General features: G+C 60.4%; 2 protein-coding genes across 7 annotated transcripts in view; one reads left to right on the forward strand and one right to left on the reverse strand.

The window, feature by feature from the left end:
• Window positions 1-1304: 1304 nt before the first annotated feature.
• LOC138811901 (basic proline-rich protein-like) lies at window positions 1305-7713 on the reverse strand. The gene is made up of 2 exons (XM_069999860.1): window positions 7518-7713; window positions 1305-2230 (listed from the first exon to the last, which is right to left on the reverse strand). Exons 1-2 carry the CDS (start codon window positions 7711-7713, stop codon window positions 1305-1307), a joined length of 1122 nt encoding a protein of 373 aa, XP_069855961.1.
• The window catches only part of Mpped1 (metallophosphoesterase domain containing 1), a 56368-nt gene continuing 31580 nt past the window's right edge, over window positions 1348-26135 (forward strand). The window contains exons 1-4 of one of the 6 annotated variants that reach the window (XM_069999726.1): window positions 6293-6636; window positions 7139-7251; window positions 13209-13531; window positions 20541-20722. In XM_069999726.1, coding sequence (XP_069855827.1) covers window positions 13308-13531; window positions 20541-20722 — 406 coding nt within the window. In that variant the 5' untranslated portion in view covers window positions 6293-6636; window positions 7139-7251; window positions 13209-13307. Of the gene's footprint in view, window positions 1368-1864; window positions 1919-4094; window positions 4424-6292; window positions 6637-6829; window positions 7252-13208; window positions 13532-20540; window positions 20723-26135 lie in introns of those variants that run through there. The other 5 variants (XM_069999730.1, XM_069999729.1, XM_069999728.1 and 2 more) reach the window with 5 other exon arrangements.

Raw genomic sequence — 26135 nt, forward strand, 5'->3', positions numbered from 1 at the left:
AGCCGGTGCTCAGAACTCAGTTTTGGGGCTTGAGCAGTTTTTAGGCAAGAGCAGGCCTTTGGCTCCAAAGGAAGGCGAGTACCAGGCACTCGATGGGAGCTCAGTGACGCATGCCCAGGGAAGGCAGGCGGGCAGGATGCAGAGGGCAGTTCTGAAGGCCACAGAGCCACACACTGGAGAAGCAGAGTTGCAGGGGTTTCCCCGCCTTCGTCCCAGGGGCCAGGACGGCCAAGTCTTCAGCATCCCAAAGCGTGCATGCGGGGGAGGGACGCGAATGGTGGCCTGTCCTGGGCAGGTGGCCGTGGGGTCTGAGACATGGCGCGCAAGCCTGCCTCCCAGGCGGACACGGCCACTCCTGAGGTCAGCTCCCCGGGGTCGCCACACAGGTGAAGATGCAGCTGAAGGAAAGGGGTGTTCCGGGGGAGCCTGGGACCTGGCCGCGTGTGGGCGCAGGAAAGTGGGTCCTGAAACAAGGAAGCAGAAGCCCCTTCTCCCCCCGCCCCTGCCCCCTAGCTCCAGCAAAGGCCTGGCCCAGTCCCACAGCACTGTCTGTGGCTCCCTGGCTCCTGACTGAAGTCTATCCTCTCGGCCAAGCCACAAGGCTAGTGCTGGCCCAGCTATCCTTCTTCCCTTTGTTCTTCCTGCTTTCCTCCCCCACACCCCCTAAGGCAGAATTCACCCCAAACCCACCCAGGCCTTTGCCCACACCGGTCCTCTGCGAGGAAAGCCTTTCCATGCTCTGTCCTCTCCCACCGGGCATCAACAACCTTCATGAAGCCACTCCCTGTCTTCCCAGTGCCAGGCTGGGCTTTTCTGGAAGCGGGCCCAGCTTGGGGTGTCTACCCGGTGTCCTTGGAGAAGACTGTAGGGCCCTGGGGGTGAGGGTGTGGGGAAGAGGTCTCCGCGGGCACTGGTTGAGGGGCCTGAGATGGCACCTCTCAACTCCTTCTCAGTAGGGGACGTGGAGGCCACAGGGGTCTGTGTCCTGGCCACCCCAGACTCTGTGTGCACCCCCCCACTGCCCCGGGCCCTGTGCCCTCCTCCCCCCCAGTCCCAGGCCCTGTGCCCCCTCCCCCTCAGTCCTGGGCCCCATGCGCCCCCCTCCCCCTGGGGCCCAGGCTCTGAGCACCCCCCACCCCCCAGTCCCAGGCCCTGTGCACCCTCCCCCCAGTCCCAGGCCCTGTGCACCCCTCCCCCCCAGTCCCAGGCCCCATGTGCCCCCCTCCCCCCGGGCTCTGAGGGACCTCCGGCCCTGGCCCGGGATGGGAGGCCGCAGCCTCTCAACCCCAGCGTCTCCTTGGGGTTCAGGTCCGGCTCCGCGCTGCTGACAGGGCCTCCCCAAACCAGAGGCCGCCGTGGGTCTCCGGGTGAGCGCGGGGGCGGCCGGTGGACCTGGCCGGGGACCGGGAGAGCTCGAGAGGGCGCTCGGCGGGAAGACCCCGGACCCGTGCCGGGCGCGGGCCGGGGCGCGGGGCGGCCCGGGCGGGGGTCGCGGCCTCTGGGGGGGGCCGGCGCCCCGGAAGGAGCCGCTCCGGCCTGGCGCGGCGGCGCGGATGCGGAGGTGAGCGCGCCCGCCCGGTGCGCCCGCGTCCGGCCGGGCCGGGGCCGGGGCCGGGGCGGCGCGGGAGGCCGCGGGGCGCAGGCGGCGGGGCGCGGGCCGAGGCCTGGGCGGCGCGGGGCGGCGCGGCGCGGCGCGGGGAGGGCGGGGCGGCGCGGGGCGCTCGCGGCGGGCGGGCGGGGGAGGGGGCGCGGGGACCCCCGCCCCCGAAGGAGGAGTCTGGCTCCCACTCGCAGCCTCGGACGCGCGGCGAGGCGGCCGCCGCCGGAGCCCCCGCCCCGCGCGCCTCCTCCCGGGCGCCGGGCCGCCGCCCCCCGCCGCGCGGCTGCTCGCGGCCGCCGAAGAGGAGCCCGGGGCCAGGTAGGGCCGCGGCGGGGCGGGCGCGGGGCGCGGGGGGCGCGCGGGGCGGGGGGGGGGGCGGCGGCGGGGCGCGGCCCGGACCCGGGCGCCGGGGACGCCCTCGGCGGGGCGCGGCGTCCGCAAAGTTACTTTGGCCGCCGGTGCCCGGCCGGGGCGGCGGGCGGGGGCTCGGCCCGGGCCGCGGCGGCCAAACTTTTCCCCGGTGGCCGCCGGCCGGGCCCGCGCGGGAGGAGGCGGCCGGCCCCGGGGTTAACAATAGCCCGGTCCCCGGGGCCCGAGGGGGCTCCGAGGCGGGGCGGGCCGCCGCCGGGGCTCAGAATCGCCGGAAACTTCATCCCTGCCTGTCCACCCAGCCATCCGTCCACCCAGCTGTCCACTCAGCCATCCATCCACTCAGCCATCCGTCCACCCAGCCATCCATCCACCTGTCCACCCCGCTATCCGTCCACCCAGCCATCCGTCCACCTGTCCACCCAGCCATCCGTCCACCTGTCCACCCAGCCATCCACCCATCCATCCGTCCACCCAGCCAGCCGTCCACCCATCCACTCACCTGTCCACCCAGCCATCCGTCCACCTGTTCACCCAGCTGTCCACCCAGCCGTCTGTCCACCTGTCCACTCACCCGTCCACCCAGCCATCCACCCACCTATCTCCACCTGTCCACCCATCCACCCGGATGTCCACCTTTCCATGCACTCAGCCCTGACTCCAGGATACAGGGACAGGTCCCAGCCACAGGGCAACTGTGCCCCAACTACCCAGGCTGAGGAGCCATTAGTTCTGCCCCTGTGTGGCCTCTCCACGACTACCAGGAGTGGACACCGTGCAGTGTCCTGGGGCCCCTTTGGGTACCCAGGGTGGTTGCTGTGTCCAGAAGTCTGGCCTGCCAAGTGTGGGGCCAGGACCTATCCCAACCTCCCCCCCCCCCCAGCGTTACGAGAGGTTGTAGCCAGGCAGCATGGGGTCAAGAGGCCCCAGTCAGGAGCTGGGCCTTGGACCTGTCCTGCTGACCACTCCAGCTGGGAAGTCCTTCCCAGTGCCTCTCCAGGGGCTCAGCTGCCACCCTGTTGGGGTGTCCACTGCTGTATGGAATGGCCCAGAGGCCAGCTTGCTTGTGAAGTGGCAAACCATTATGAAATTCAACTGGGAGAGCAAAAGTAGAATGCTGTGAAAGGGTTGAGCTGGATTTTTCAGGACTTGAATGGCGTGTGTGTGTGTGTGTGTGTGTGTGTGTGTGTGTGTGTGTGTGTGTGTGTGCGTGGTATGGGGGGAGGGCTGAGTACTGATCTGTCTGGGTGGGGCAGGAGGGGGTGTCATGTGGGTATTAATGCCACTGATGCCCTGACTGGTCTCGACAGAAGTAGGGGGTAAAGGAGACCAGATGAAAATGCTGGGAATGGGTGCTGACCCTGCACCCCAGCCTAGAAGCAGGGCCTGGGAGAGCCTCCGGGGCTGTGGGTTTGGCGGGGGGGGGGGGGCCGGGGGGGGCAGGCAGGCCGGAGAACCAGGCTTCAGAGCTGGCGGTGCAAGGACTCGTCTAGAGCCAGGCACAGTCTTGGGGGGACTGCCGTGCGGGCACTGTGCGTAATCCACCGTGCCTTGCAGTGCCCGGCGCTGCACGCCGCGTTCCCAGCAGCAGCCCCTCAACACTTGTAAAGTCTTTCCCTTTTTCTTTCCTCAAGATGGATTTCGGTGACATGGTGCCATCCAGCGCAGTGCGGGCTCCTCCGTGGGGCACTTTCATTGGCTGACGACTAGTCAAAGGCGACAAGCCAGGCGTGGGGGCTTAATTGTATGTTTGGGAAGTGGTTTTGCGTGGGACTGTCTTCCCATTTCCTCCCGAGGGCGGCAGGAGTGTCGGAATACCTGGGGGGAATGAGACGGCTGGTCTCAGGCTGCCACCTCGACGTGGAGGCCAGCGCCCCCGACCTGACCCCCCAGGACGGGCCTTGGACTGTCCACTCCTGTCCATGCTCGGGGGCTGAGTTTAGGGCCCCGAAGGATAGGGCTAGGTGGGCATTTTGGAGTGCGTGTGGTACGGTTTCGGCTACATAACAAACACACAGACCAACGTCTGGAATCCTCAATTGGAGGAAAAGCTGCTTTAATTTTTTTTCCTCCTGGTCTACCCATGGGACTAGTAAATCTTTATCTACACCAAAGTGATTTAAGTTCATTTGTTCTGTCTTGAACTTGCTGCCTTCTTACCCAGCCATCGGCGGCTTCTCCCGGGTTCCCCGCACATAGACACCCCCTCCCCCCCACCTGCCCGAGGAATTAAGGATGCTTGCTGGCTTGCAGGGAAGGAGGTGCGTGTAGAGAGGAAAACCAGCATTCTGGACTTGGGAAGAGAAAGGAAACCTTTAGCAAAGCGCATCATCTTTTTCATCGCCATTCCGGTCTCAGGCCCCAGCAGCTGAGAAGGGGCAGAGGATTGAATCGGCCGGGCGAAGACTTTTAACAAGTAAATAGTATGCGCACAACAACATACAATTAGTGGAGGTTAGTGAATGCCGTTCAGTCTGCCGTTCGGGGTGGGATTGCTGCGTGGCCCCTGGGTTGTCTGTCAAAATCTTTAAAGTGACAGCGTGACACGTCTCTCCCACCGCCCCTCCCTCAGTGGGAACAAAAAAAGGGTCTTTGCCTGCGTTCCTTCCTTCCATTCTTGTCCTCTCTGAAGCTTGGCGCCGGTTTGTTGGTTCTGGTTCATTCGGTGGGAGGTACCGCTGTCTGTCCGCTTGTCTGTGAGGGGGGGTCCCCAGAAGCACAGGCCCAGGTGTAGGTCCCTGGGCTGGCTCTGTGCCCACATTTCCAGGTGTCTGACCCGTCACCTGCATCGCCGCAGTCCTGCTCCTTCTACAATTCCTGCAGCCGCGGTCCCGGCCCGTGCAGGTCCATCTGATGACATGTACAGCCTTCTCTAGCCTGACCTGAAATGGTTTGGGGTCCAAAGCATGAAAAAGCAAAAGCAATCTAGAGAAAGAAAGAAAATCAAATTGCACCCCCTCCTTCCCCACCACCTCTTAAAGAAGAATCTCCTATGTGGAAAGTTGTGTCAGGTAGAAATTAGAGACCTGTTCTCATTGTTTGGATTCCCCCGACTTCCCCACTCCCCCACCCGCGTGAGAGGAAGCTTGGTTTTGCTCCTGTTCCATTCAAAATAACGAGGCGAGGCGGCAGCTCCTTTGCATTAAACCTTCTCCACAAATTCAGATTATGTGTATGATTCCTGAACGCACACAGGGGATTTGAGATGTTGCCCTGCCTTTCTGAGAAAGACGCTTCCAAGGGTTTCATGGCCATGAACTTGGCCCTGATGCTTTTCATCACACAGCGAAACAGCTATAGTTAAAAAGAGAAAAACACCACACACACACACACACACACACACACACACACACACACACACACACACACACACACACACACACACACACACACACACACACACACACACACACACACACACACACACCCTCTCCTGTGGTTGTTCTCCATCTGAATCCAGTTCAGAGCCAGGCATGAACGCTTTGCTCTTCTCACCAGTCTGGTCTATACTTGCAGCCTTATTTTCTTCCGTATAACTTGTGCACTGCCTACCTTTTTCCCAAGAAGAATTTGAGGCTCAGCATTAATGTGCATGAAAATACTCTGGCCTGTGCCAGTCTCACCGCATTGAGGCGGTGGCGGTGCCTGAGGATCTCACTGGGCGAGCGGGTACAGGGTCTCCCTGCCCCGAGTAATTCTGCATTTCCCACCCTGCATTTCCTGTACAATAAACGGCCCACTACCTGCGCCATACACGCCCCTCCCTGCCTGCTGCCTCCTAATGAGGCTCTGTGTGTGTGTGTGTGTGTGTGTGTGTGTGGTTGCAGCCTTCAAGGAAGAGGCCACGTTCCTTCCTGCACCCCAAACCTGCTCTGGCCTCCTTGTGCAAGGCCGGCGCCGGTGGAGAATGGAGTTTGGCTTTTGTAAGTTTGGCTTTCATGAATAGTAGTTAATACTTTGGGGTCAAATGCCTAAATGTGAATTCCTCTGTGAGTCAAAAAAAAAATACACTTGAGCTGATTGGAAAAATGGCTAACCCCCGGATCTGAGATCTGACGTGGAATTACCGTACTTCTGGCTTCATTTTTGTTTTGGTGACATCTGTTTCATAGAGATCTGTAATTCCCCCCCCCCAGCCCCCCAGCCTCCACGTTGGGTTTGAACATTGAGTTACTAAGACCCTACTGCTGTGGGCGGGGGTGGAGTTGGGGAGCTGTGGGGGAGGGTTATGGCGAGCAAGCTGCCCGCGGTGACCGCTCTGTCCCCCTGTGTGGGTCTGTCCATGTGCAGAGTGGAGCCAGATCTGGGCAGTCTCTCCTCCTAACCCCACAGACAGGTGGAGCCTCCCAAGCTTGGTTTTGAAAGCGAGGACATATCACTTCGCAGAAGGAAAACCGGTCCCCTCACTATTATTTATGTGATTGCTCATTACTAGGCGGGTATAGAATTATAATAATTCCTGGAGCGGAGCACTGGTTTGCAAACCTGTTCCTCTGGGGGCCAGGCTGGGGGGGCTCTGTACCCCCCCAAGGTCTTGCTTCATTCTATGTGGGAAGGAATGGAGGAGACTCAGATTCTGAAGGTGCATTGGGTAAACTGACTTGAATCCCGATCTAAAATTAGGGGAATAAGTGAGCAGCTATTTGCGGCCGACAGGACATGATCCAGTAAGTAGCACTCTTCATCATTCTGAAATAAAAGTATGTAATTGGAAAATGAAGCGGCAGCCACTGACTGGGGGTGGGCGAGGGATTAGAAAGTGTAATTTAAAATCATGTCGTCATCATTCAAAATGGGCCCTGCTAAAAGGTTTTTAAGTGGTAAATGCTTTAAAGTCACTTTGGGCTTGATTCCTTTCTCAAGGAACATGGGCTGATTTCCACTGTGTTTGTGGATTCTTTCCTCTGCTCAGCCCTTAGCTCCTTCAGCTCGAGCCGCTCGGACCGGTGCTGGCTGGGAATCTCTTTCTCTGCAGTGCTCGGTCGGCAGAGACCGGATGGGAGACTCTGATTTTTTTCCGGACATTGGGAGACAGGGTCTCACCCCCTTGGCATTGAGTTATGGCTTCTTTTTTCCTTTTCTTTGAATTTTCCTTTTTTTTTTTTTTAATTCTTTCCTTTTTCTTTTTTTCCCTTTTGAAAACTTAACAGATCAACTGCTTATTTTCAGGCAGAACAAGGGAAGGGAATGGGATGTAGAGTGATTTTGAGCCTGTCTGGGAAGCATGACTTCTGAGCCAGCTCCTCCCACGTCTCCGTTCCTCGGTGCCTGTCTGTGAAACGGTATCTCCTCGGCGGGGAGGCTCCGGGTGGTGGTGGTGGTGGTTGTTGTTGTTTCTGGTATTGTTTTCCCTGTGACATTTGGGCATGTTACAGCCGCAGCCTCTCCACATGGCCCTCTCCCTGCAGCTCTGAGCTGGAGGCTGAGCGTGGTTGGCTGGGCTTTGGGATGGCTGGTTACAGAGGTGTGTGTGTGTGTGTGTGTGTGTGTGTGTGTGTGTGTGTGTGTGTGTGTGTGTGTGCGGTCTCCACGTGCCCCCCCAGCTCACAGTTCAGGGTGCAGCGAGGCGCCAGAGCAGAGGTGTGCCGGGAATCGTGGTCAAACTTCTTGGCAGTGTGGTAGCCAGGCGGTGGTGCTGTCTCCGGGAATCTGAGTCCGTCCCGTGCCCTCACGGGCTGGACCGAGCGGTGACCCAGCGGTGTCTCTGCCTCAGATCTTGTGGAAGGCGTGCGGATGGTGCACATGTGCGCGTGCGTGTGTGCGTGCTAGGACGTCGGTGGCTGTGGGCCTTGAAAGGCTCCACTGTGGCTTTGGTCAGAGGTCATGACCTTTACCTTCCAAGTCAGAACTTCCGAGAGAGGAGAGGAGACTGGGAGGGCGGCCTGGGGCTGGTGGACCGGAGCCCAGGCGGCCTTGGGGGCAGAGCGGATGCCACAGGCCAGGCAGTGGGGAACCTGTGGGGGTGCAGCCTGCACCCCGCGCCCAGGCGGCTGCATGCCAGGCCCGTTTGGCGTCTCTGTCTCAAAGCCCACTCGATGGGCTGTGGGTGTGAATTGGGCCCTTCTCAGGCTCTCCTTCCTGGGTCTGGCTGGGCACCGCCAGGGGCCGGGGTGGACTTGCTGCTCCTGGGGGCCCCAGGCCAGGAGGGGGCTCCTGTCTCACGGGCCCAGGAGCAGGCAAGGCCCAGAGGATGGGCAGGGTGCGGAGGGACTGGTCAGTGCCCACGGACACTAGCCAGAGGGAGGCGGGGCAGCATGTCAGCCGCCCCCGGGGCAGCAAGGACGGGGACTGCGTGCGAAGGACGGGGACTGTGTGCGTGCGGAGCGAGGCGGGAGCGAGGCGGGAGCGAGGGGCTCAGCCGGCTTCCCGCAGGGCTGTGAGAGGTCTGCGGGGAGCAGTGACGGGGGCACTGGCCGGGGCTGGGGGACAGAGGTCCTCGGGGTGCCCTGCACAAGCCGGGTAATGAACGGGCATCTAGGCACTGGGGTGCAGGGGCAGGAGGCTCTGTGTGGCCGACTCTCCCTGACGGTGGCTGGCTCTGGGTCTGGGTCTGGGGGGAGGCCGGGGAACCCCGGGAACAGCAGGGGCGCGTGCCCTTCGCCGTGCTCCTTGCGGAGTCTGGCGTGGCCCGGAGAAGCTCGGGGAGCGCCGGGGCACGGGCTTTGGGTGCCTCTGTGACTCAGTGGCTTTGGCACCTCCTGAGCCTCCAGCTCCCCTGGGAGCCGGTGTCCTTGCTGGAGAAGACCCCCTGTGAGAGGAAACAAAGAGCAGCATCTCCCAAGAGGATGCAACTTGAGAAGGGCACAGGGAACACGGAGGAGAAAGTTCTCAGTGAATGTCAGGCCGGGCCGGGGGGGGGGGGGGAGGGGGGCTGGAACTTCCAACCTGGGCTCCTGGGCTGTTTTGGAGGAGCAGGCTGTCACCCCAAGTGGAAAGGAAGGAGGGAACAGAAGCAGAGAGGCTGAGTGCTGCCCCGGCCTGCCCCAGCACGGCGGCGCCTGAGGCGGAGTCTGAGCAGCTCCAACTGCAGAAGCATGCGAGGGGCGGTCGCAGGCCCCATAAGAGCAGGACCCTCGCGGCTGCTGCCTCTGCCTCAGGACCTTTGCACTTGCCATTCCCTCTGCCTTGGTTCTCCTTCCCCCAGGTCTAGGCGAGTCCTCCTTCCTTTTTACCCGTGTTGAAGGTGTCCGTGACAACCATCACCAGTGTGTGTATCATTGTCTGAAGCCCTCAGCTATTTACTGGCTTCTCATCCAGGCTCTGCCCCCTTGGGGCCAGCAAGAACAGGGCTGGGGCGCTGGGCTGCGTGCCGGGCTGCGCGCCGGGCGGCCTCTGCGCAAGGGGGCTGTGGGCTTCGTGGACCAGGTGTGATGCTGTGGGAGACACGCCCCCCACCCCACCCCCCGCAGGCCCCGAGGATGCGTGCTGTCGCCCCGTGGCTGGTGCCGCATCTCCATAAATATTAAATGGGCATTAAAAGCAGGCTCTGCGCTCCGTGTTCCCATTGTGAACTCCTCAGTGTGAAACGCAGCGCTTCACCACGGAGCTGGTGTCTCCGGCACTCTGCTCACCGCCTCTCTCCCTGCCTGGCTCCCGGTGTGCAGCCTGGCTTCCCATTGGCTGCACCGGGAACCCTGGGGCAGGGGTGGGCGGGGCTGGCCGGCCTGTGGGAGGGGAGACTGCTCTCTCACCGCCCCCCAGCTCTACCAGGGTGGTCAGCCCCCTTGCTGAGGCCGAGGGCAATCTGGGCTCCACAGGATGAACAACCTGGATCCTCACCCTCTTCTGGGCCTGCAAGGGGATGGTAGGGAAGAAGTCTGTCTAGACACTTACTGTCTGTCTACCATCCATCCATCCATCATTCACTCATTCATTCATCCATCATTCATTCATCCATCCATCCATCCATCCATCAACCATCAATCAGTCCATCCATCATCCATCCATCTATCCATCAATTAATCCATCCATCCATCCATCATCAATCCATCTATCCATCATCCATTTGTCCATCCATCTATCCATCATCCATCCATCCATCAGTCATCCATCAGTCCATCCATCACTCCACCATCTATCCTTTATTCATCCATCCATCCATCAATTAACCCATTCATCCATCCATCATCCGTCAATCAATCCATCTATCCACTATCTACTCATCCATCAGTCCATCATCCATTACTCCACCCATCCATACACACAATTTTCTCTCTCTCTCTTTCTTCCCTCCCTCCCTCCCTCCCTCCCTCCCTCCCTCCCTCCCTCCCCCCTCTCTCTTTCTTTCTTTCTTTCTTTCTTTCTTTCTTTCTTTCTTTCTTTCTTTCTTTCTTTCTTTCTTTCTTTCTTTCTGTCATGGGGCTTGAACTCTGGGCTTGGCCACTGTCCTTCAGCTCTTCAGCTCAAGGCTAGTGCTCTACCACCTGAGCCACAGCAGCACTTCCGATTTTCTGGTGGTTTATTGGAGATCAGAGTCTCACAGACTTTCCTGCCTGGGCTGGCTTTGAACCGTGATCCTCAGACCTCAGCCTCCTGAGTAGCTGGAATTACAGGCATGAGCCACTGGCTCCTGGCTCATCCACTCATCTTTCTGTCCATACTTTCCCCGTCTATCCACCCACTCATGACCCCTCCCTCTTCCCTTCCTCTTTCCATGCATGCGCAATTTAACATTGATCGGTGTTTGGTGGGTGCTGGGGTGGTATGGACGAGAGCGCTAACACTAATGGAGCAGTAGCACGTGCTGGGAGCCGGACAAGCAGTCCGCACATCCCCTCTCACCTTCAGGAGGCGACGAGGAACCCCAGCCTCTGGTTCCTTAAGCTTAGGCCGACAGGGCGGTGACCTCACAGGGATGGGTGGCCGCAGGCCCTGCCCCCAGCGGCTCCTCACACATCTCCCAACAGGGCCAAGGTCCAGCCCTCATCCTTGCTGAGAGGCACGGGGTGAGAGGTGATGGCCAGTTGGAGGGAGGCCAGAGGGGTCCGGGAGGAAGATGCTGGGCCCTGGGAGCCGGGCGGCCTGGCTCTGAACCTGAATGGCTCCCTGTGCGGGCGGGAGATGGGCCAGGCAGATGCCTGCCTCCCTGGTGGTGAGCATGAAAGAGAGCCCCTCCCCGTGAAGTACTGGAATCGGACAGGAGGACTGGATGGCATCTTCTGGCTGAGGGCTTGGGGCACAAGATCCCAGGGGGCGATGGGCCCAGCCACCCGTGTGGGCAGGCCAGACCATGCGCCCGGCCGGAGGTTGGGGTGGACGGGGCCAGCAGGCAGGTGTGACGTGCCCAGCATGCATTTGAATGGCCCGCCCCTGGCCCCGCCCGCCCCCGTGTCCAGCCGGGTGTCCAGCTCCCGGGCCGCACTGGCTGGCATCGGACGCAGGCTGGACCCACTGAGCAGCAGAGTGCCCGCCAGACCCTCGGAGTCCGCCAGGCCTTCCCGGGCTCCCTCAGCCCCACGTCTGCCTCGGGAGGGGGGTGTGACCTCCTCCCCTCAAATCTGGTACCGAAGAGGGAGCCGAGGCTTGTGAGGGGATGACGTCATGCAGCACAGTGTCGGGGTGCTAGGGTCCCCCGATTTCCCCATCCAAGGGCAGGGGAGCCTTGGGCTTGGTGTCTGGTGACCTGTGGCCTCCTTGGGCTCCTCAGGGTCTGGTGGCAGTTGTAGGTGGCACAGGCTGACTGTGAGTCTTGGGGGCTGGAGTGGGAGGGGGTCTGCACCCCGAGGCCGCCACTCAGTTAGCAGTGACCAAGAAGGAAAGAAGGCTCTCTCTCTCTCTCTCTCTCTCTCTCTCTCTCTCTCTCTCTCTCTCTCTTCTTTCTAATTAAAGGAAGATGTGTATTGAAAATTAGGGTGCAGTTTTTGTTGGGGGGTAGCCAGTGTGCATGTGTGCTATTTTATTTTACCTTGTATGGAGATGATTTTAAAAAATTAATAACCCATTTCTTTAGCACATAATTAAATGTTCTCTAATTTTTGTCATTTTCCTAATCTAATTTGTTTTCATTGTCGATTCTTCTTTCGAGCACATAAGCTAGGATTTTTTGTTGTTGTTGTTTTTTGATTAGGACACAACTGTCCAGGAAGATGTTAAATTACATTATTTTCTCCTTGGCTAAAGACAGTGCAATTGGAACCATCGGAGGCTTTTTGTGGCCCCAAACAAAGATTTTTTTAATGTCTTTTTTCAAGTATTACCCACTTGTATGGTTTAAAAAATTTAATTAAAAAAAGAAAGGAAAATTGACAGTTTAAAAGCAGGCATTGGCTGTATCTCTGAGTGTGTGGGTTGGTTGGGTAGGATCTGTGTGTGTGTGTGTGTGTGTGTGTGTGTGTGTGTGTGTGTGTGTGTGTATGTGTGTGTATATTGCTGAATTTCCAAGTTCCTACAAGCTGGGCTGGAATCTTCGAGAAGGGCATTTTGGTCCAGAAATTTAAATACAAACTACACTTTTAAGTGAAAGAAAAAAAAAAAGAAATGACAGGGTTCACCAGCTGGGATTAGGGTGAATTCAAGGGTGCACCGGATGGGGACTGTGGGACTCAGATTGGGGGGTAGTGGTGGGAGAGGAGGTGTCCTTCTCTCCCCACCCCCCCGCCCCTGCCCCTCCTCCCTTCTCCCTTCTGTCTCCCCCCCCACTGAGCTGAGGGGTGCACGGCCTCCAGTCTGGGAAAATCCCATTTCTGGGTGTCGCTGAGAGCTACCTGGAGGCTAAACTGGTAGAGAAGAAGGAATTTTCTCCCTGCCTGCCCAGGCTTGCTGGGGTATGGGTGGGGGCCTGTGTGGGTGTCTTTGGGGGTTTGCATGAAGGGAGTGGGGTTGGGGGAGGGAGTCTGCTGCCCCCCAATTCTGAACAGTAAAACTTAACTTCCCTGTTTACAAAATATCAGCGAGCTGTCGCCCCGTGAGCCTGGAGGACTTGGTGGAAAGCTCCAGAAACGTCTCAAGTGTTTGAACATGTCGGCCCAGGCGCGCACGTGTCCGCGGCTCTGCGGGCTGAGTGTGTGTTTCTCCTCGTCCCCTCCCCTCCCTTTTCTTTTTACCAAAGTATATTCATCAAACTGCTGAGTCGGAAAGATTTGTAATGAGTTTTTGAGCTGTACGACTGTGCGTGTGTGTGCGCGTGTGTGTGCGTGCGTGTGTGTTCCTCTCCCCTCCCTCTTCCTAAATCTTCGTCTGACATTAAATAAAGCAAATCACAAACAGATTAACTGTCGCACGTTCTGCTCCGTCTCCCCAGCGCGCTGGCAGGTCTGGCGGGGGCCGGGGCCGCGGTGCCCGCTGCAGCAACGGCGGCGGAGGCAGGAGATGCCCAGGCGGCCGGCTGCGGCGCAGGCCCATGTGGCGCTCTAGGTGGGGCGCCGGCGTCCTGAAGGCCGAGGCGCTGGCCCTGCTCCCGTGCGGCCTGGGCATGGCGTTCTCGCAGTCCCACGCGCTGGCCGCCCGGCGGCCCCTGCACAACCGGCTCATCATCGAGGTGGACGAGTACAGCTCCAACCCCACGCAGGCCTTCACCTTCTACAACATCAACCAGGGCCGCTTCCAGCCGCCGCACGTGCAGATGTAAGTGGGGGCCGGGGTCCCCGGGCTGGGGCTGGGACGGCTCCGTGGGTGGCTCGTGGACGGAGCACACTGCTCTGACCGGCATGGAAGTTGCCGGCGGTCGGCCCCAGGACCCACGCTGGCCCCTTACCCTATTTGATTTGGCCTGGAGAAGGTTTCCCAAATATTGGGAAATGACGTCGGCCACCAGCTTGTGGCCCTACTACAGAGGAAGCCCAGGTCTGAGAATTATAGATCAAAGCCAGCCCAGGCGGGAAAGTCTGAGAGATTCTGTCCTCAATTAATTAGCAAAAAGCAGGACTGGAGGCATGGTTCAGGTTGTAGAACACCAGCTATGAATAAGAAAGCTGAGTAATGGGCTGGGAATGTGGTTTGGTGGTAGGGTGCTTGCCTAGCATGCATGAAGCCCTGGGGATTCCTCAGTAGCACATACACAGAAAAAGCCGGAAGTGGCACTGTGGCTCAAGTGATAGAGTGCCAGCTTTGAGCAAAAGAAGCTCAGAGATGGTGTCCGGGTCCTGAGCCCCAGGAGAGGCAAAAGAAAGAAAGAAAGAAAGCAAGCTGAGGATACGGCAAGAACCTGAGTTCAAGCCCCAGGACCGGCACCAGAAAGAGGGAAAAAAGAGGTGATTCACAGAGAAAGCCAGCCCCTGGCTTTTTTTGCTTGATTGGGTCAGAGGTTCTGGCAGCCCGGAGCCCATGTCCTCAGACGGGTCCGTGGGGACTGAGTTCCAGCAGTGGCACGTGCTCTCATTTGTGTGGATGGGGACACTGAGTCCCAGAGAAGGGAGGGGATGACCACCACGGCAGGCCACAACCTTCGCTGGGGGTCAGCGCTTCTCCCCACCCCTCCGTGCCCTCCCATGCCCTCCGTGCCCTCCTGTGCCCTCCCGTGGGCAGTGGAGATGATTACACGCAGGTCTAGAGGGCCCTGCCCCCACAGGGGGCTCTGATGGAAGACCCCCAGGGTGCCCAGGGGAGCCCGCAGCTCGGCCTGCGTGCGAGCTGCCCTGCGGCTCAGGCTGCCGGCCTGCGCGTCCGCGCTCGGCCTCCCAGCGTCCTCGGCTGGGGTGTCCGCAGCGGGCCCGCCTCCATGCGTGTGTGTGCGGCCTCTGGGCCGGCCCCTGTGCGGGGTCTGGGGTCTGAGCCCATACAGAGGTGGGGAGGGGGAGGCCCTGGGGCAGGCGCAGGGGGCCGAGCCCAGACACTGGGCTCTGTGGAAGCCATCCTGGACCCCCGCTCTGTCAGATGACCCGTGGGGTACAGCCATGGTCCCTTGGGAAGACCCCGTCATCATGAGGATCGCTTAGAGAAGGCGTCACGGGGGTCCCCGAATTCTGGCTCACTTGGTAGCGTGGGGGCTGCTCTACTGCTCTACCCCCAGCCCTGGGCCGTTGGGGAAGAGTGCAGGCAGAATGTTCACCAGGGGAAGGGCCTGGAAGGTGGTGGGCCGGCCCTGGGAAAGCGTCCTCCCTGCCGAGCCTGGCTCCTGCGTCCGTCTGTCCATCCATCCATATATCCATCCATCCATTCATCCACTCATTTATCCATCCATCCATCCATCCATCCATCCATCCACTCATTTATCCATCCATCCATCCATTGACTCATTTATCCATCCATCCATCCATCCATCCATCCATCCTTTCACCTACCCACCCATTTATCCACTCAGGATCTCTGGGAGCAGCCAGGTAGTATATTGGCTAGGAACTCAGGCCCTGGGCTGTCTCAAGGGTAGGGTGCCTCAGTTTCCCCTGTCGGGGGAAGGCAGTAGGTGAGGGTGCACAGAGCTGGACCAGGCAGAGGGCAGGTACTCAGAGCACGTGGTGGACCAGGGCTCCGAGCTTGATGCAGGGCGGTGAGCACAGGGAAGCCCCTGCCTGTGCTCAGCGCAAATGCGGGGCCCCTGTGCGCGCCCAGCACGCACTCCAGGTGGGTATAGACAGAAAATGTGCCAACAAGGCGTGGCCTTCATCGCATGTGACACTGGTAGCCGAGGTGTGGTGGGGACAGAGCGTAGTGGCTTTCCTGTGGCCCAGCTGGCTCCCCTCTAGTGGGGACCACTCCCCACTGGCGCCTTCCAGACAGAGATGGTCCCAACTACCATAGAAAACGGGACTCCGGGCCCACTGGGGACCAGACAGGGCTCGCTTTGAAATACAAATGTTGTGCCAAACTGCATGAAGCAAGAGTGGGCTCAGGGGCGGGGCTACCGCCTTCCCCTTCGTGCAGACTCCTGCCTTGAGCCCTGGGAGGCGAGCTGGTGAGGGCTGAGACATCGCACCTGGCACGTGTTTTATCGCTGCTCTGGGCTTTGTCTCTGAGGTGAGGGAGCCAGGGGCCTTGTTGGATAAATCCACAATTTATGTTTAATAACAACAGTGACAGTGCGGATGTGGCCCCCGATGGAGCGAGTGATTCATGCAGCTGCCCCAGAGACCGTACCGGTAGCCAGGCTGCCGGTGCTGAGCCATGAATCTTGGTAACCGGGCCTCTGGGTGTGGGTCTCCCCGCTGGGATGTGCGGTGGGGGGGGGGCAGCAAGGCCCTCCAGGCCCCAGGCCCCAGCCCTGGGTGGGCAAGCCTCACCCTGTGGTCACTGAGAAGATGCGCAGGTGTGTTCCCGGTCAGGTTCCCCTGCAGGTGGCCGCGGCGGGGCTTCGGGACATGACGCGCAGCCTCTCTCCTCTCTCCACCTTGCAGCAGGGACCTTGGTGGACACATGAGTTGTCCTTTTAAAGACCCCCCCTCCCCGCCCTGTGCCCCTGGCCTGTGCTGGGTCCTAGGGAATGTAGTGAGAAGTCCGGTGCCAGCAGCTCATGCCTGTCATCAGGCTGTCTGGAGGCTTGCAGTTCGAAGCCAGCCCAGACAGAAAAGTTCGCTAGATTCCATCTCCAGTTTACCAGCCCAAACCCAAAATGGCTCAGACTTGGGTGCTGGCGGCTCCTATCTATCATCCCAGCTACTTGGGAGATGGAGTTCTGAGGACTGAAGTTCAAAGCCAGCCAGGGCAGGAGTCTCATGGGGACTATGAGACTCTTACCTCCAGCTGACCAGCAAAAAGCTGGAAGTGGAGCTGTGGTTCAAGTGGTAGAGCACTAGCCCTGAGACACAATATCAACAACAGAAACAATACAGGGACAGTGCCCAGGCCTTGCATTCAAGCCCCAGGACAGGCAAAAAAATGCCTGAAGGGAATGGCTTAAGTGGTGGAGTGCCAGCTGAGCAAGTAAGCCGATCAAGAGCGTGAGGTTCTGAGTTCAAGTCCTGGAACTGGCAACACAAACCCAGAGAGGACGGGCGAGCTAGGCTAGGAAGAAGCTCGCTGTCCCTCATTCCCGGCCCCTGGTCTCTTACCAGGAGGAAGCAGAGGCTTCAGGAGGAGAGAATGTAGAGTTGGGGACGCACTCAGCACCAGGGGCAGGGCTCTGTGTGGGGGCAGAGGGCAGAGCAGAAGCTACTGGCTGTGTCCAACATCTCCCTCTCCCCAATCCCTGCTTCCTTTGCTTCTCCGACACCGTGCCCACCTGTTCTTCAGACCTCGCTCTGGGGTCCCCTCCTCAGGGCAGCCTTCAGCGGCCAGGCCACCCGTCCCCGGCCCCGCCCGGGGCAGGTGTGCAGTCTGGGCTCCTGCCTTCCTCTGGGACGATTTCTCAGGCACCTGTTCTTCAGAAGCTGGGATTGGAGACCTAGTGCCTAGCACAGTGCTGGGGAAGAAAGGCGGCAGACAGGCCAAGGACAGGCAGAGAGAGGGGCTGGGAAGGGGTCATGGTGGTCCAGACGCACTCCAGTTAAGCAGAGCTGGCTGTGGAGGCTGGGCTCTGAGAATGGCTGGGTGAGGCTCAGCCGGGGTCTTCCGGGGTCTTCGTTCCGGGGCTGCCTCTGTGCTCTGTTGGGGGTGGAGGGAGAGCTGGTGGCAGGTTTCGGGGCTCTGAGCTACCCCAGCAGGCAGAGGCCTCGGGCAAGTTAGATTTGGCTTCAAGATAGAGGGGGGAAAACCCAGCCCACATTTGTTTCCTTGCCTTATGTCTGGTCCCTGTAGAATATCATCCGTTTGCTTTTTACATTTCGTTTCTTCTTCTTGTCACAAGATGTGGAAGTTAGTACCCAAATTCTTGTTGTTCAGATTCCATCCTTTAGGCTCTTGGGCACAAATGGGACTCGGGTCTTAGCTGGGATTTTGTCGCTGCAGGTGTCAGGAGTCCCACACTGGCTTATGTAATTAGCGAACGTGCTAGCTTCAGGCACGGCTGGATCCAGGAGCCCACTGACGGCCTTCCTTTCCCTGGTTCTGCTCAGCTGTCTTTCTTCCTTTATAAGCTCAGGTGGGTTTCTGGAGCTCCTTGGGCGGGCGTCCTCTCTGCAGGCAGCGCCCCTCACGCCCACCGGGTGCCTGGCACTCCGGAGCCCTTCTAGAAGCATCTGACCACGGAACCATGGGAGGAAACCAGGTCAGATCTAGAAAAGTAGCGTCTGATGTTAGCCCCGCCAGCCCCCAGCGTGGAGTTTGTGCGCCAGTCAGCCTTTCCCGGCCTGTTTCCTCACCGGTACCAGAGCTTGCTGCTTCTGTGGCTGCTGGGAGGGCTGGGTGTGAACGCGTGCGCTGTGAGCGCGCGGTGTGTGCAGTTGTGGAAATCAGTGCGGTTACGCTGCCAGTTGTGTTCCTCACTGGACAGCCGGAGGACGGTGCAGGAGGGGACGGTGTGGGAAGGGAAGGTGCGGGAAGGAGCCTCTGTGCTTCTCTCTGGGGATTGCAGCGTTTGCATCCTCACCGAGTGCGGGAGCCTGGGGGCCGGGTAGTCAGAGAACTCTCCCTCCAACAGCAGGCTCCACCCTGGCTGCCTGTGGTTGGACGTGGGGCTCCACTAGTGGATTCTCTAGGCCCCAGGCCACGCTGGGGTGGCCTCCTTTTCCCTGCCTCTCCCAGCGCTGTCTCTGTGACTTGGTCTTTGTCACCCTGTGGCATCTTCAAAGATGAGAAGGAGAGAGAGAGACAGAGAGACAGAGATACACAGAGAGAGACAGAGAAAGAGACAGAGACAGAGACAGAGACAGAGAGACAGAAAAGAGACAGAGAGACAGAGACATAGGACACCCCCCCACACACAGACCTGAGTGCTACTAATTCTAGCTCCTCAGGGAGGCTGAGATCTGAGGATTGCAGTTGGAAGTCAGCCTGGGCAGGAAAGTCAGTCACACTCTTGTCTCTGGTTAATCATCAGAAAGCCGGGAATGGGGCTGTGGCGTGGGTGATAGAACGCCAGGACACAGTTGAGGCCCAGCTAGCTCCCCAAAGACCCTCCATCTTGGGGAAGAGGCACTGGGGGTGTGTGTGGAGGGTGGTTCCCAGAGGGCAGAGGAGAGGTGGGAAGTACTGGGAGGGAAGTGTTAGTTTTCACATTACCTCAGACTGCCTCCTGCTGGGAGCTTCTAGAAGGATCCACACCAGGTCAGGGACTCCTCCAGACACCAGCCCTTGTGTGGACTATGATCACAGTGTGACCCTGTGTGTTGTCTGCCATCAATGGACGGGTTCCCGGTGGGTGGTGACCAGGCCTGGCCCATCCCTGTGTCCCCTCCCTGCACCCCCAGCTCAGGGCTGGGCGCAGGGGTGTCAGGGCGGGCCGTGTCGGGCGACTGAGGAGAGGGGCACAGCCCGGCGCCTTCCCGGGGGTCTCTTCTCCAGTTGGGCTGCTGGGAGTCTGTCTTGTCTTATCAGCCCCCACAAGGGGGTCACGGACAGCCCCCCTCCCCATGGTGACATCGGTACCCTGAGCCCGCACACTAGCGCCCAGAGCACCTCTGTAATTAAATTTCCTCCGAGTATCTTGTCTGGAAAAAAAAAAAAGGATAATTAGAAAGATGTCTTTAAAAGTATTTATGTAAGTGGTACGGTGCCGCTTTTGGTTTGCCGCATAATTAGATGTAAGCGCAGCTCTGGAGCGAGGGGCTGCCGTGGAGGTGTCACTGCGCTGGTTCTGGGCCCAGTCACTGAGCCGTGGGGCGGGGAGGAGCAGGCTGCATGGGACCGGGCCCTGCTCTGCCTCCACCAGCCCCTGAGCCTCCTGGGAGGAACAGCTGACGTATGCCGACGTGTGCTTGTACGTAGCCGGACACTGGTGGCTCACACCTGTCATCCTAGCTACTCAGGAGGCTGAGATCTGAGGATCACAGTTCAAAGCCAGCAGGAGAGTCCATGAGACTCTTATCTCCAATGAACCACCAGAAAACCGGAAGTGGGGCTGTGGCTCAAGTGGTAGAGCGCTCGCCTTGATCTGAAGAGCTGCGGGACAGCGCCCAGGCCCAGAGTTCAAGCCCCACAAGCAACCAAAAAACAAGCAAAAAGCATCCAGAGTGTTCTAGCCTGGGAAGAAAGCTCCATTCTGCAGACATGTAGACCGGGCCACGTGTTCAGTTTAGAAGTCACCCCAGGGTGCCCGCAGTGGAGCTGGGGCCCCGCTCACCCCTGGCTTCCACTGGGGCCTCAGCTCCGAAACATTGCTGCCTCTCCCTGAGTTCCGTCATTCTTCCATGCCCTTCTCCTACCAAGCCCCGAGTCAGGGGCGCAGCGCCCTCCACAGGGGACACCCGGCCTTTGGAGGCCCATTTTATAGACAGACAGACCGGCTGGAGAACCTGGACAGACAGGCAGTGTCTGCTGGGCTAGGTTATTGCTGCGTGGAGTGAGGGAGGCAAGCGGGGTGGGGGCTGTGACAACACAGCGCCCCTGTACCCACTCCATGTGGCACTCCCCGTGCCACAGAGGGGAAACTGAGGCTCGGGCACAAGTGCCCTGCCTGGCTAGTGGCTTAGAGTCCAGATCAGGCCCCAGGGAAGGTGTTGGGTCTGACCTGCGCACAGCTCTGGGCCTGCCCCCTCCCCCTCCCCCCCGCCAACTCCCTCCATCATGGGCCTCCTCCCAGGGACCCTCTCCCGCGTGGGCCCCGCCCTGGGGCCCCCTTCCCCACCAGCTCTGCAGCTCTGTGACTGGACTCTGCTCCCCGCAGGGTGGACCCCGTGCCTCACGACGCCCCCAAGCCGCCGGGCTACACGCGCTTCGTGTGCGTCTCGGACACGCACTCGAGGACAGACCCCGTCCAGATGCCCTACGGCGATGTGCTCATCCACGCCGGGGACTTCACGGAGCTGGGGCTTCCGAGCGAGGTGAAGAAGTTCAACGAGTGGCTGGGTAGGTGCCCAGGGGGTGGGTGTGTGGGGAGGAGGAGGGGGAGCACGGGGGGGAGGGGCTCATGAAGCTGCCCCCTGCCCGCGCTGCCTAGAACCCCTCCAGGCCCCGCAGGTCCAGCTGCCTGTGACCCCGCCTCACCCCCCCCCCATCCTCACACTTCCCCTCCATGACTGCTGTTAGCGTGTGGGTTTGGCTTTGTTCCTGGGGCCACTCAGAAGGGCTCAGTGTACCTTCCTTCTGGCCATTGTGCTCTAGTGAGGAATACCCTGGGGTAGTGCTCAGTTAACACTTGAGAAATGCATGAAGGAGCTACTTTCTAGAAGGTTCTTAGCCAGGCACTGGTGGCTCACCTGTCATCCTAGCTCCTCAGGAGGCTGAGATCTGAGGATCGCAGTTTGAAGCCAGCCCGGGCAGGAACGTCTGTGAGACTCTTATCTCCAATGAGCCACCCCAAAACAGGAAGCGGAGCTGTGGCTCGTGCGGGAGAGGGCTGGCCTTGAGGACAAAACGCTCAGGGTCAGCACTTAGGCCCTGAGTTCAAGTCCCAGGACCAACCAGTACACACAGAATAAAGAAGGTGCTCAAAGCAGGTACTCGGCTAGCATGTGTTCTTAGGAGCCTAGCCAGCCTGGGAGGGGCCGCCTCGGCCTCAGGGACCCCTGCTGGGACTCAGGGCGCTGGACCTGGGCCGGCAAGGTGGCTGTGGGCGGCTGGGTGGGTGTGAGAATTTCTATGTAAGCCTGCGCAGGCTTTCATGCTTGGCTTTGTACTTTTATCCCTCCCTCCCGCCCCCCCCCCCCCCCCCCATGTAAGACAGACAGAGATGAGGCTGGCTTGGGAATCTGGAAGGAGCTGTGTGGAGAGGCATCTCTGCCCGGCCTGGGGACAGATGGATGCCCAGGCAGCCTGGTGGACCCACGTCCTACGCAGTCCCCTGTGGCCGCCAGACGGCCCCTTCTGCCTCCCTGTGGGTGGCGGGAGGCCGGAAGCGGGAGGCCCAGGGCAGCCTCCCTGTGGGTGGCGGGAGGCCGGAAGCGGGAGGCCCAGGGCAGCCTCCCTGTGGGTGGCGGGAGGCCGGAAGCGGGAGGCCCAGGGCAGCCACCCTGTGGGTGGCGGGAGGCCGGAAGCGGGAGGCCCAGGGCAGCCACCCTGTGGGTGGCGGGAGGCCGGAAGCGGGAGGCCCAGGGCAGCCTCCCTGTGGGTGGCGGGAGGCCGGAAGCGGGAGGCCCAGGGCAGCCACCCTGTGGGTGGCGGGAGGCCGGAAGCGGGAGGCCCAGGGCAGCCACCCTGTGGGTGGCGGGAGGCCGGAAGCGGGAGGCCCAGGGCAGCCAGTGGAGTCAAATACTGACCAGCAAGCCTTCCCCCTCCCCCCGGCAGGCTTGGCGCGTTACCTATTGATTTTTCATATGGGAAATGAGAATCCAGGGCCCCTCTGGGATGAAATGCGTGCAGGCCGGGGTGGGAGGCACCCGCCTGGCCAGCTAAGCCCAACGCCCGGCTCAGGTGCTTGGTGCTTCCCAGATGGTCACACCTCGCCTGGGCCTCAGCTGCCTCCCCCCGGGAACTCCTAGCCTAGGCTCCTTATCCCACCGTCTGTGGCTCGGTCACCATGGCCCGCCTGTGGGTAGACCTGGTGTAGCAGGCTCTTCACCCTCCGCCCCGTGGGCGTGGGCACAGCTGTGTGGGGTGACCCTGTCTGCTCAGAACCCCACTGGACAGGGGGACAGGGCTGTTCTCAGCGTATCCTGGCCCGGGTGCCTCCATCAAAGTGGAATGGGCCGGGTGCCCGTGGCTCCTGCCTGAAATCCCAGCCTCTCAGGAGGCTGAGATCTGAGGATCTTGGTTCAAACCCAGCCTAGACAGAAACGTCCCCGAGACCCTAATTAACCAGCAGAAAGCTAGAAATGGAAGTGTGACATACGAGGTAGAACCTCAGTGAAAGAGTTAAGAGAGTAGCACCCCGTCTGGGCCTCAGGGCTGGAGCAAGAATGACGTGTGGACGAGTGGGTGTAACAGGACCCCGTGAAGGCTGAGGGTGACCTTCCCCAGGTGGGGAAGGCCTCGGGGCCGTGGCAGAGCCTGTGGAGGTTTGTCCAGGGGAGGCTGGAGTTTCGGTCTAGGCCAGCTCAGGGCTCAGCATACGGGACTCATGCACGTGTGTTCTGGCTGCAACTGGTTTGAGGTTGTGCTGGTGTCGGGGGAGCCGAGGCTCGGGTGTGGCCTGGAGTGGGGGCCGGCTCAGCAAGATGGGTGACGTAGAACAGCAGTGAGTACCGCGTGCCTGGTGCAGTCTGACCCGAGTGGGGATTTGTGCTGTGGCTGGTGGAGTTTCTGCCTGCCTGGGTGTTGCAGGGGAAGGTGCAGGCCTCGAGGCCCCCACAGACCCCAGTCCCACATGGGCCCCCAAGGCTCCCACAGACCCCGGCCCCACGCGAGCCCCCAAGGCCCCCACAGACCCCGGCCCCACATGAGCCCCCCAAGGCTCCCACAGACCCCGGTCCCACGTGAGCCCCCAAGGCCCCCCAGACCCTGGTCCCACACGAGCCCCCAAGGCCCCTCAGACCCTGGTGCCACATGGGCCCCCAAGGCCCCCACAGACCCCGGCCCCACATGAGCCCCCCAAGGCTCCCACAGACCCCGGTCCCACACGAGCCCCCCAAGGCTCCCACAGACCCCGGTGCCACGCGAGCCCCCAAGGCCCCTCAGACCCTGGTGCCACATGGGCCCCCAAGGCCCCCACAGACCCCAGTCCCATGTGAGCCCCCAAGGCCCCCCCAGACCCCGGTCCCACACGAGCCTCCCAAGGCTCCCACAGACCCCGGTGCCACGCGAGCCCCCAAGGCCCCCACAGACCCTGGTCCCACATGAGCCCCCAAGGCCCCCCCAGACCCCGGTCCCACATGAGCCCCCAAGGCTCCCACAGACCCCGGTCCCACATGAGCCCCCCAAGGCCCCCACAGACCCCGGTCCCACACGAGCCCCCAAGGCCCCCCAGACCCTGGTCCCACACGAGCCCCCAAGGCCCCCACAGACCCCGGTCCCACATGAGCCCCCAAGGCCCCCCACAGACCCCGGTCTCACGTGGGCCCCCAAGGCTCCCACAGACCCCGGCCCCACGCGAGCCCCCCAAGGCTCCCACAGACCCCGGCCCCACGCGAGCCCCCAAGGCCCCCACAGACCCCGGTCTCACGCGGGCCCCCAAGGCCCCCACAGACCCTGATTCCTGAGGCTGTTAGGATGCTGCCAGTTCCCTGCCTCTCCGGATTCCCGACAGGTTCCCACAGGTGACCAGTGCAGGGTTTTTGCACGTGAGAGCGGGAATAGCTAGACTTGGGCTCCTCTGTCAGTTGTCTGAAGGCTGGAGGTCTGGTTGAGGGTGCTGGACACTCTGTGTCTGATGCACCTGACCAGGTCCATTTCTGCCTAGCTAGCGGTTACTGAATGTTTTCTGTGTAGTTACTACCTTGTTTCATCTTCCCCATGATGGATGAGGCTGAAGGGATTGCCAGTTCCATTTTACAGAGTAGAACATAAGGCTCAGAGACATGAAGACATTTGCCCAGGGCACACAGCAAGTATGTGGTACAGCCAGGATTCAAACTCCTTCAGACTCTGGAACTAAGTTCTTTATTAGACCATCTTAAATATTTTCTTTTGCTAGTACTGGAATTTGAACTCAGGGCCCCTCCCCCTCCCCCTTTTTTTTTTGTCAGTCATGGGCCTTGAACTCAGGGCCTGAGCACTGTTCCTGAGCTCTTTTGCTCAAGGCTAGCACTGTACCACTTTAAGCTACAGCACCACCTTCAGTTTTCTGGGGGTTAATTGGAGATAAGTGTCTCACGGACTCCTGCTGGGGCTGGCTTTGAACCCTGACCTGAGATCTCAGCCTCCTGAGTAGCTAGGATTACAGGTGTGAGCCACCAGCACCCAGCTCCACTTTTGTTGTTGTTGTTGTCGTTTTACTTCAGTCATTTTTCAGCTAGGTTCTCCCCACAACCCCTCCTACCTCCGTCACCTTCGAAGCAGGGGTCCCAGGCATGTGCTACTATGCCCAGCTTAGTGATTGAGATGGAGTCTTGGTGACTTTCTCTCCCCTGAGCTGACCTCAAACTGTGATTGCCCCTCTGTCTACCTCCTAAGTAGCTGGGATGATAGGCGTGAACCACTGCACCGCCTCTCCCCATTTTGGTTGAGTGGGGTTTGAACTCGCTTGGTACGCAGGAGCTCGACCTCCACAGTCCCCGTGAGCCCTTCCCAGCAGGATTATGGGCCCAGCCCTCACCTCACGAGAAAGGCACACCACCTGCGGACCGCCAGGCAGCACCGGCCCCGCCCCCAACCTCACGCAGAGAGGGGAGTTGGAGCCCCTCCAGGAGCAAGGGTGCCTGGCTGAGTGGGACCCGTGGTTTGTCCGTGTGAGGCTTCTGGGATGATGGCAGAGCTCCTCCCGTCCCTCCTCCTCCCCTGGCTGGGTGCTGCGGGTTCCCTGGCTGGCCAGGTGCCGCCCAGCTCGGATCTTTTCATTGGCTGAGTGGGCACCTGAAGCATTATGGGAAGGAACGTTTGCACAGGAGCCTGAAGCATGCTGGGAACAAGATGCGACGTGATGGGACTCGTGTTCTCTCCGCTGCTCTCTGCCCCTCTTTCTGGCCGTGGTGACCGTCCAGGCTGTTCCCCCAACCCATGCCTCTAATTCTATCGCTGAGCATTTGCTCCCTGTGTCCCCGGGGTGGAGACGCGGGCCCTGGGCCACAGGGTGGCCTGAGAACTCAGAAACCACCGGCGCCAGCCGGGGAGACTCCGGGAGAACGTTCCTCACCGCCTGGACCTTGTCTGAGGGCCCAGTACAGCCCTGGGTGTCCACCCCCCAGGTGCTGCCAGACAGGATGGCAGTAGACAACGGCCCCACTGTGGGCCGAGTTGGAGTATGCGCTCTCTTCCTCGACAGTACTGGGATTTGAACTCAGGACCCTGTGCCTGAATTGCAATCCCAAGGAAGAGGCCAGGAGCCGAACCAGCAAATGGCCTGGCTGCTCAGGGAGGCCAGGCTTCCCGGTGGGCACGGAGACCCCCTGGAGGCAGGCGGGGGCAGCAATGGGCAGAAGAATGAGCGTCCACCACCCAGGATCCTGGCAGCAGGGGCTGCACCCAGTCCTGAGGCCCAGATACCACCCACGGCTCCCCCACGGCAGGGGGCCCAGACCCTGCTGCTGGCCCCAGGGTGGGGGGCAGCCGAGGGACAGCCAAGGGATGGCGGGGATGACCCCCCACAGGAACCACAGCCGGTGCCACCCTTGTCCCCTGCCAGGCGCCCTGTCTTCAGCTCTGGCTCCCCCGGGAGGACACAGCAGAGACCACAGGGTCCTAGCGCCTTCCTCTGGTCTCGACTCTGTGGCAGGAGACACGGCCGCTG

Source organism: Dipodomys merriami, unplaced genomic scaffold (assembly GCF_024711535.1).
Source record: "Dipodomys merriami isolate MVZ:Mamm:240054 unplaced genomic scaffold, mDipMer1.0.p SCAF_55, whole genome shotgun sequence".
Classification (NCBI taxonomy): domain Eukaryota; kingdom Metazoa; phylum Chordata; class Mammalia; order Rodentia; family Heteromyidae; genus Dipodomys; species Dipodomys merriami.

What these genes read in the sequence shown, in the direction of transcription:
- LOC138811901 (XM_069999860.1), bottom strand. Translation starts at nt 7,713, where the DNA reads ATGTGCACCATCCGCACGCCTTCCACAAGATCTGAGGCAGAGACACCG. An exon ending in GCCTCGCTGCACCCTGAACT is followed by an intron (nt 2,231 to 7,517) that starts GTGAGCTGGGGG and finishes GGCGATTCTGAG; the next exon opens with CCCCGGCGGCGGCCCGCCCC.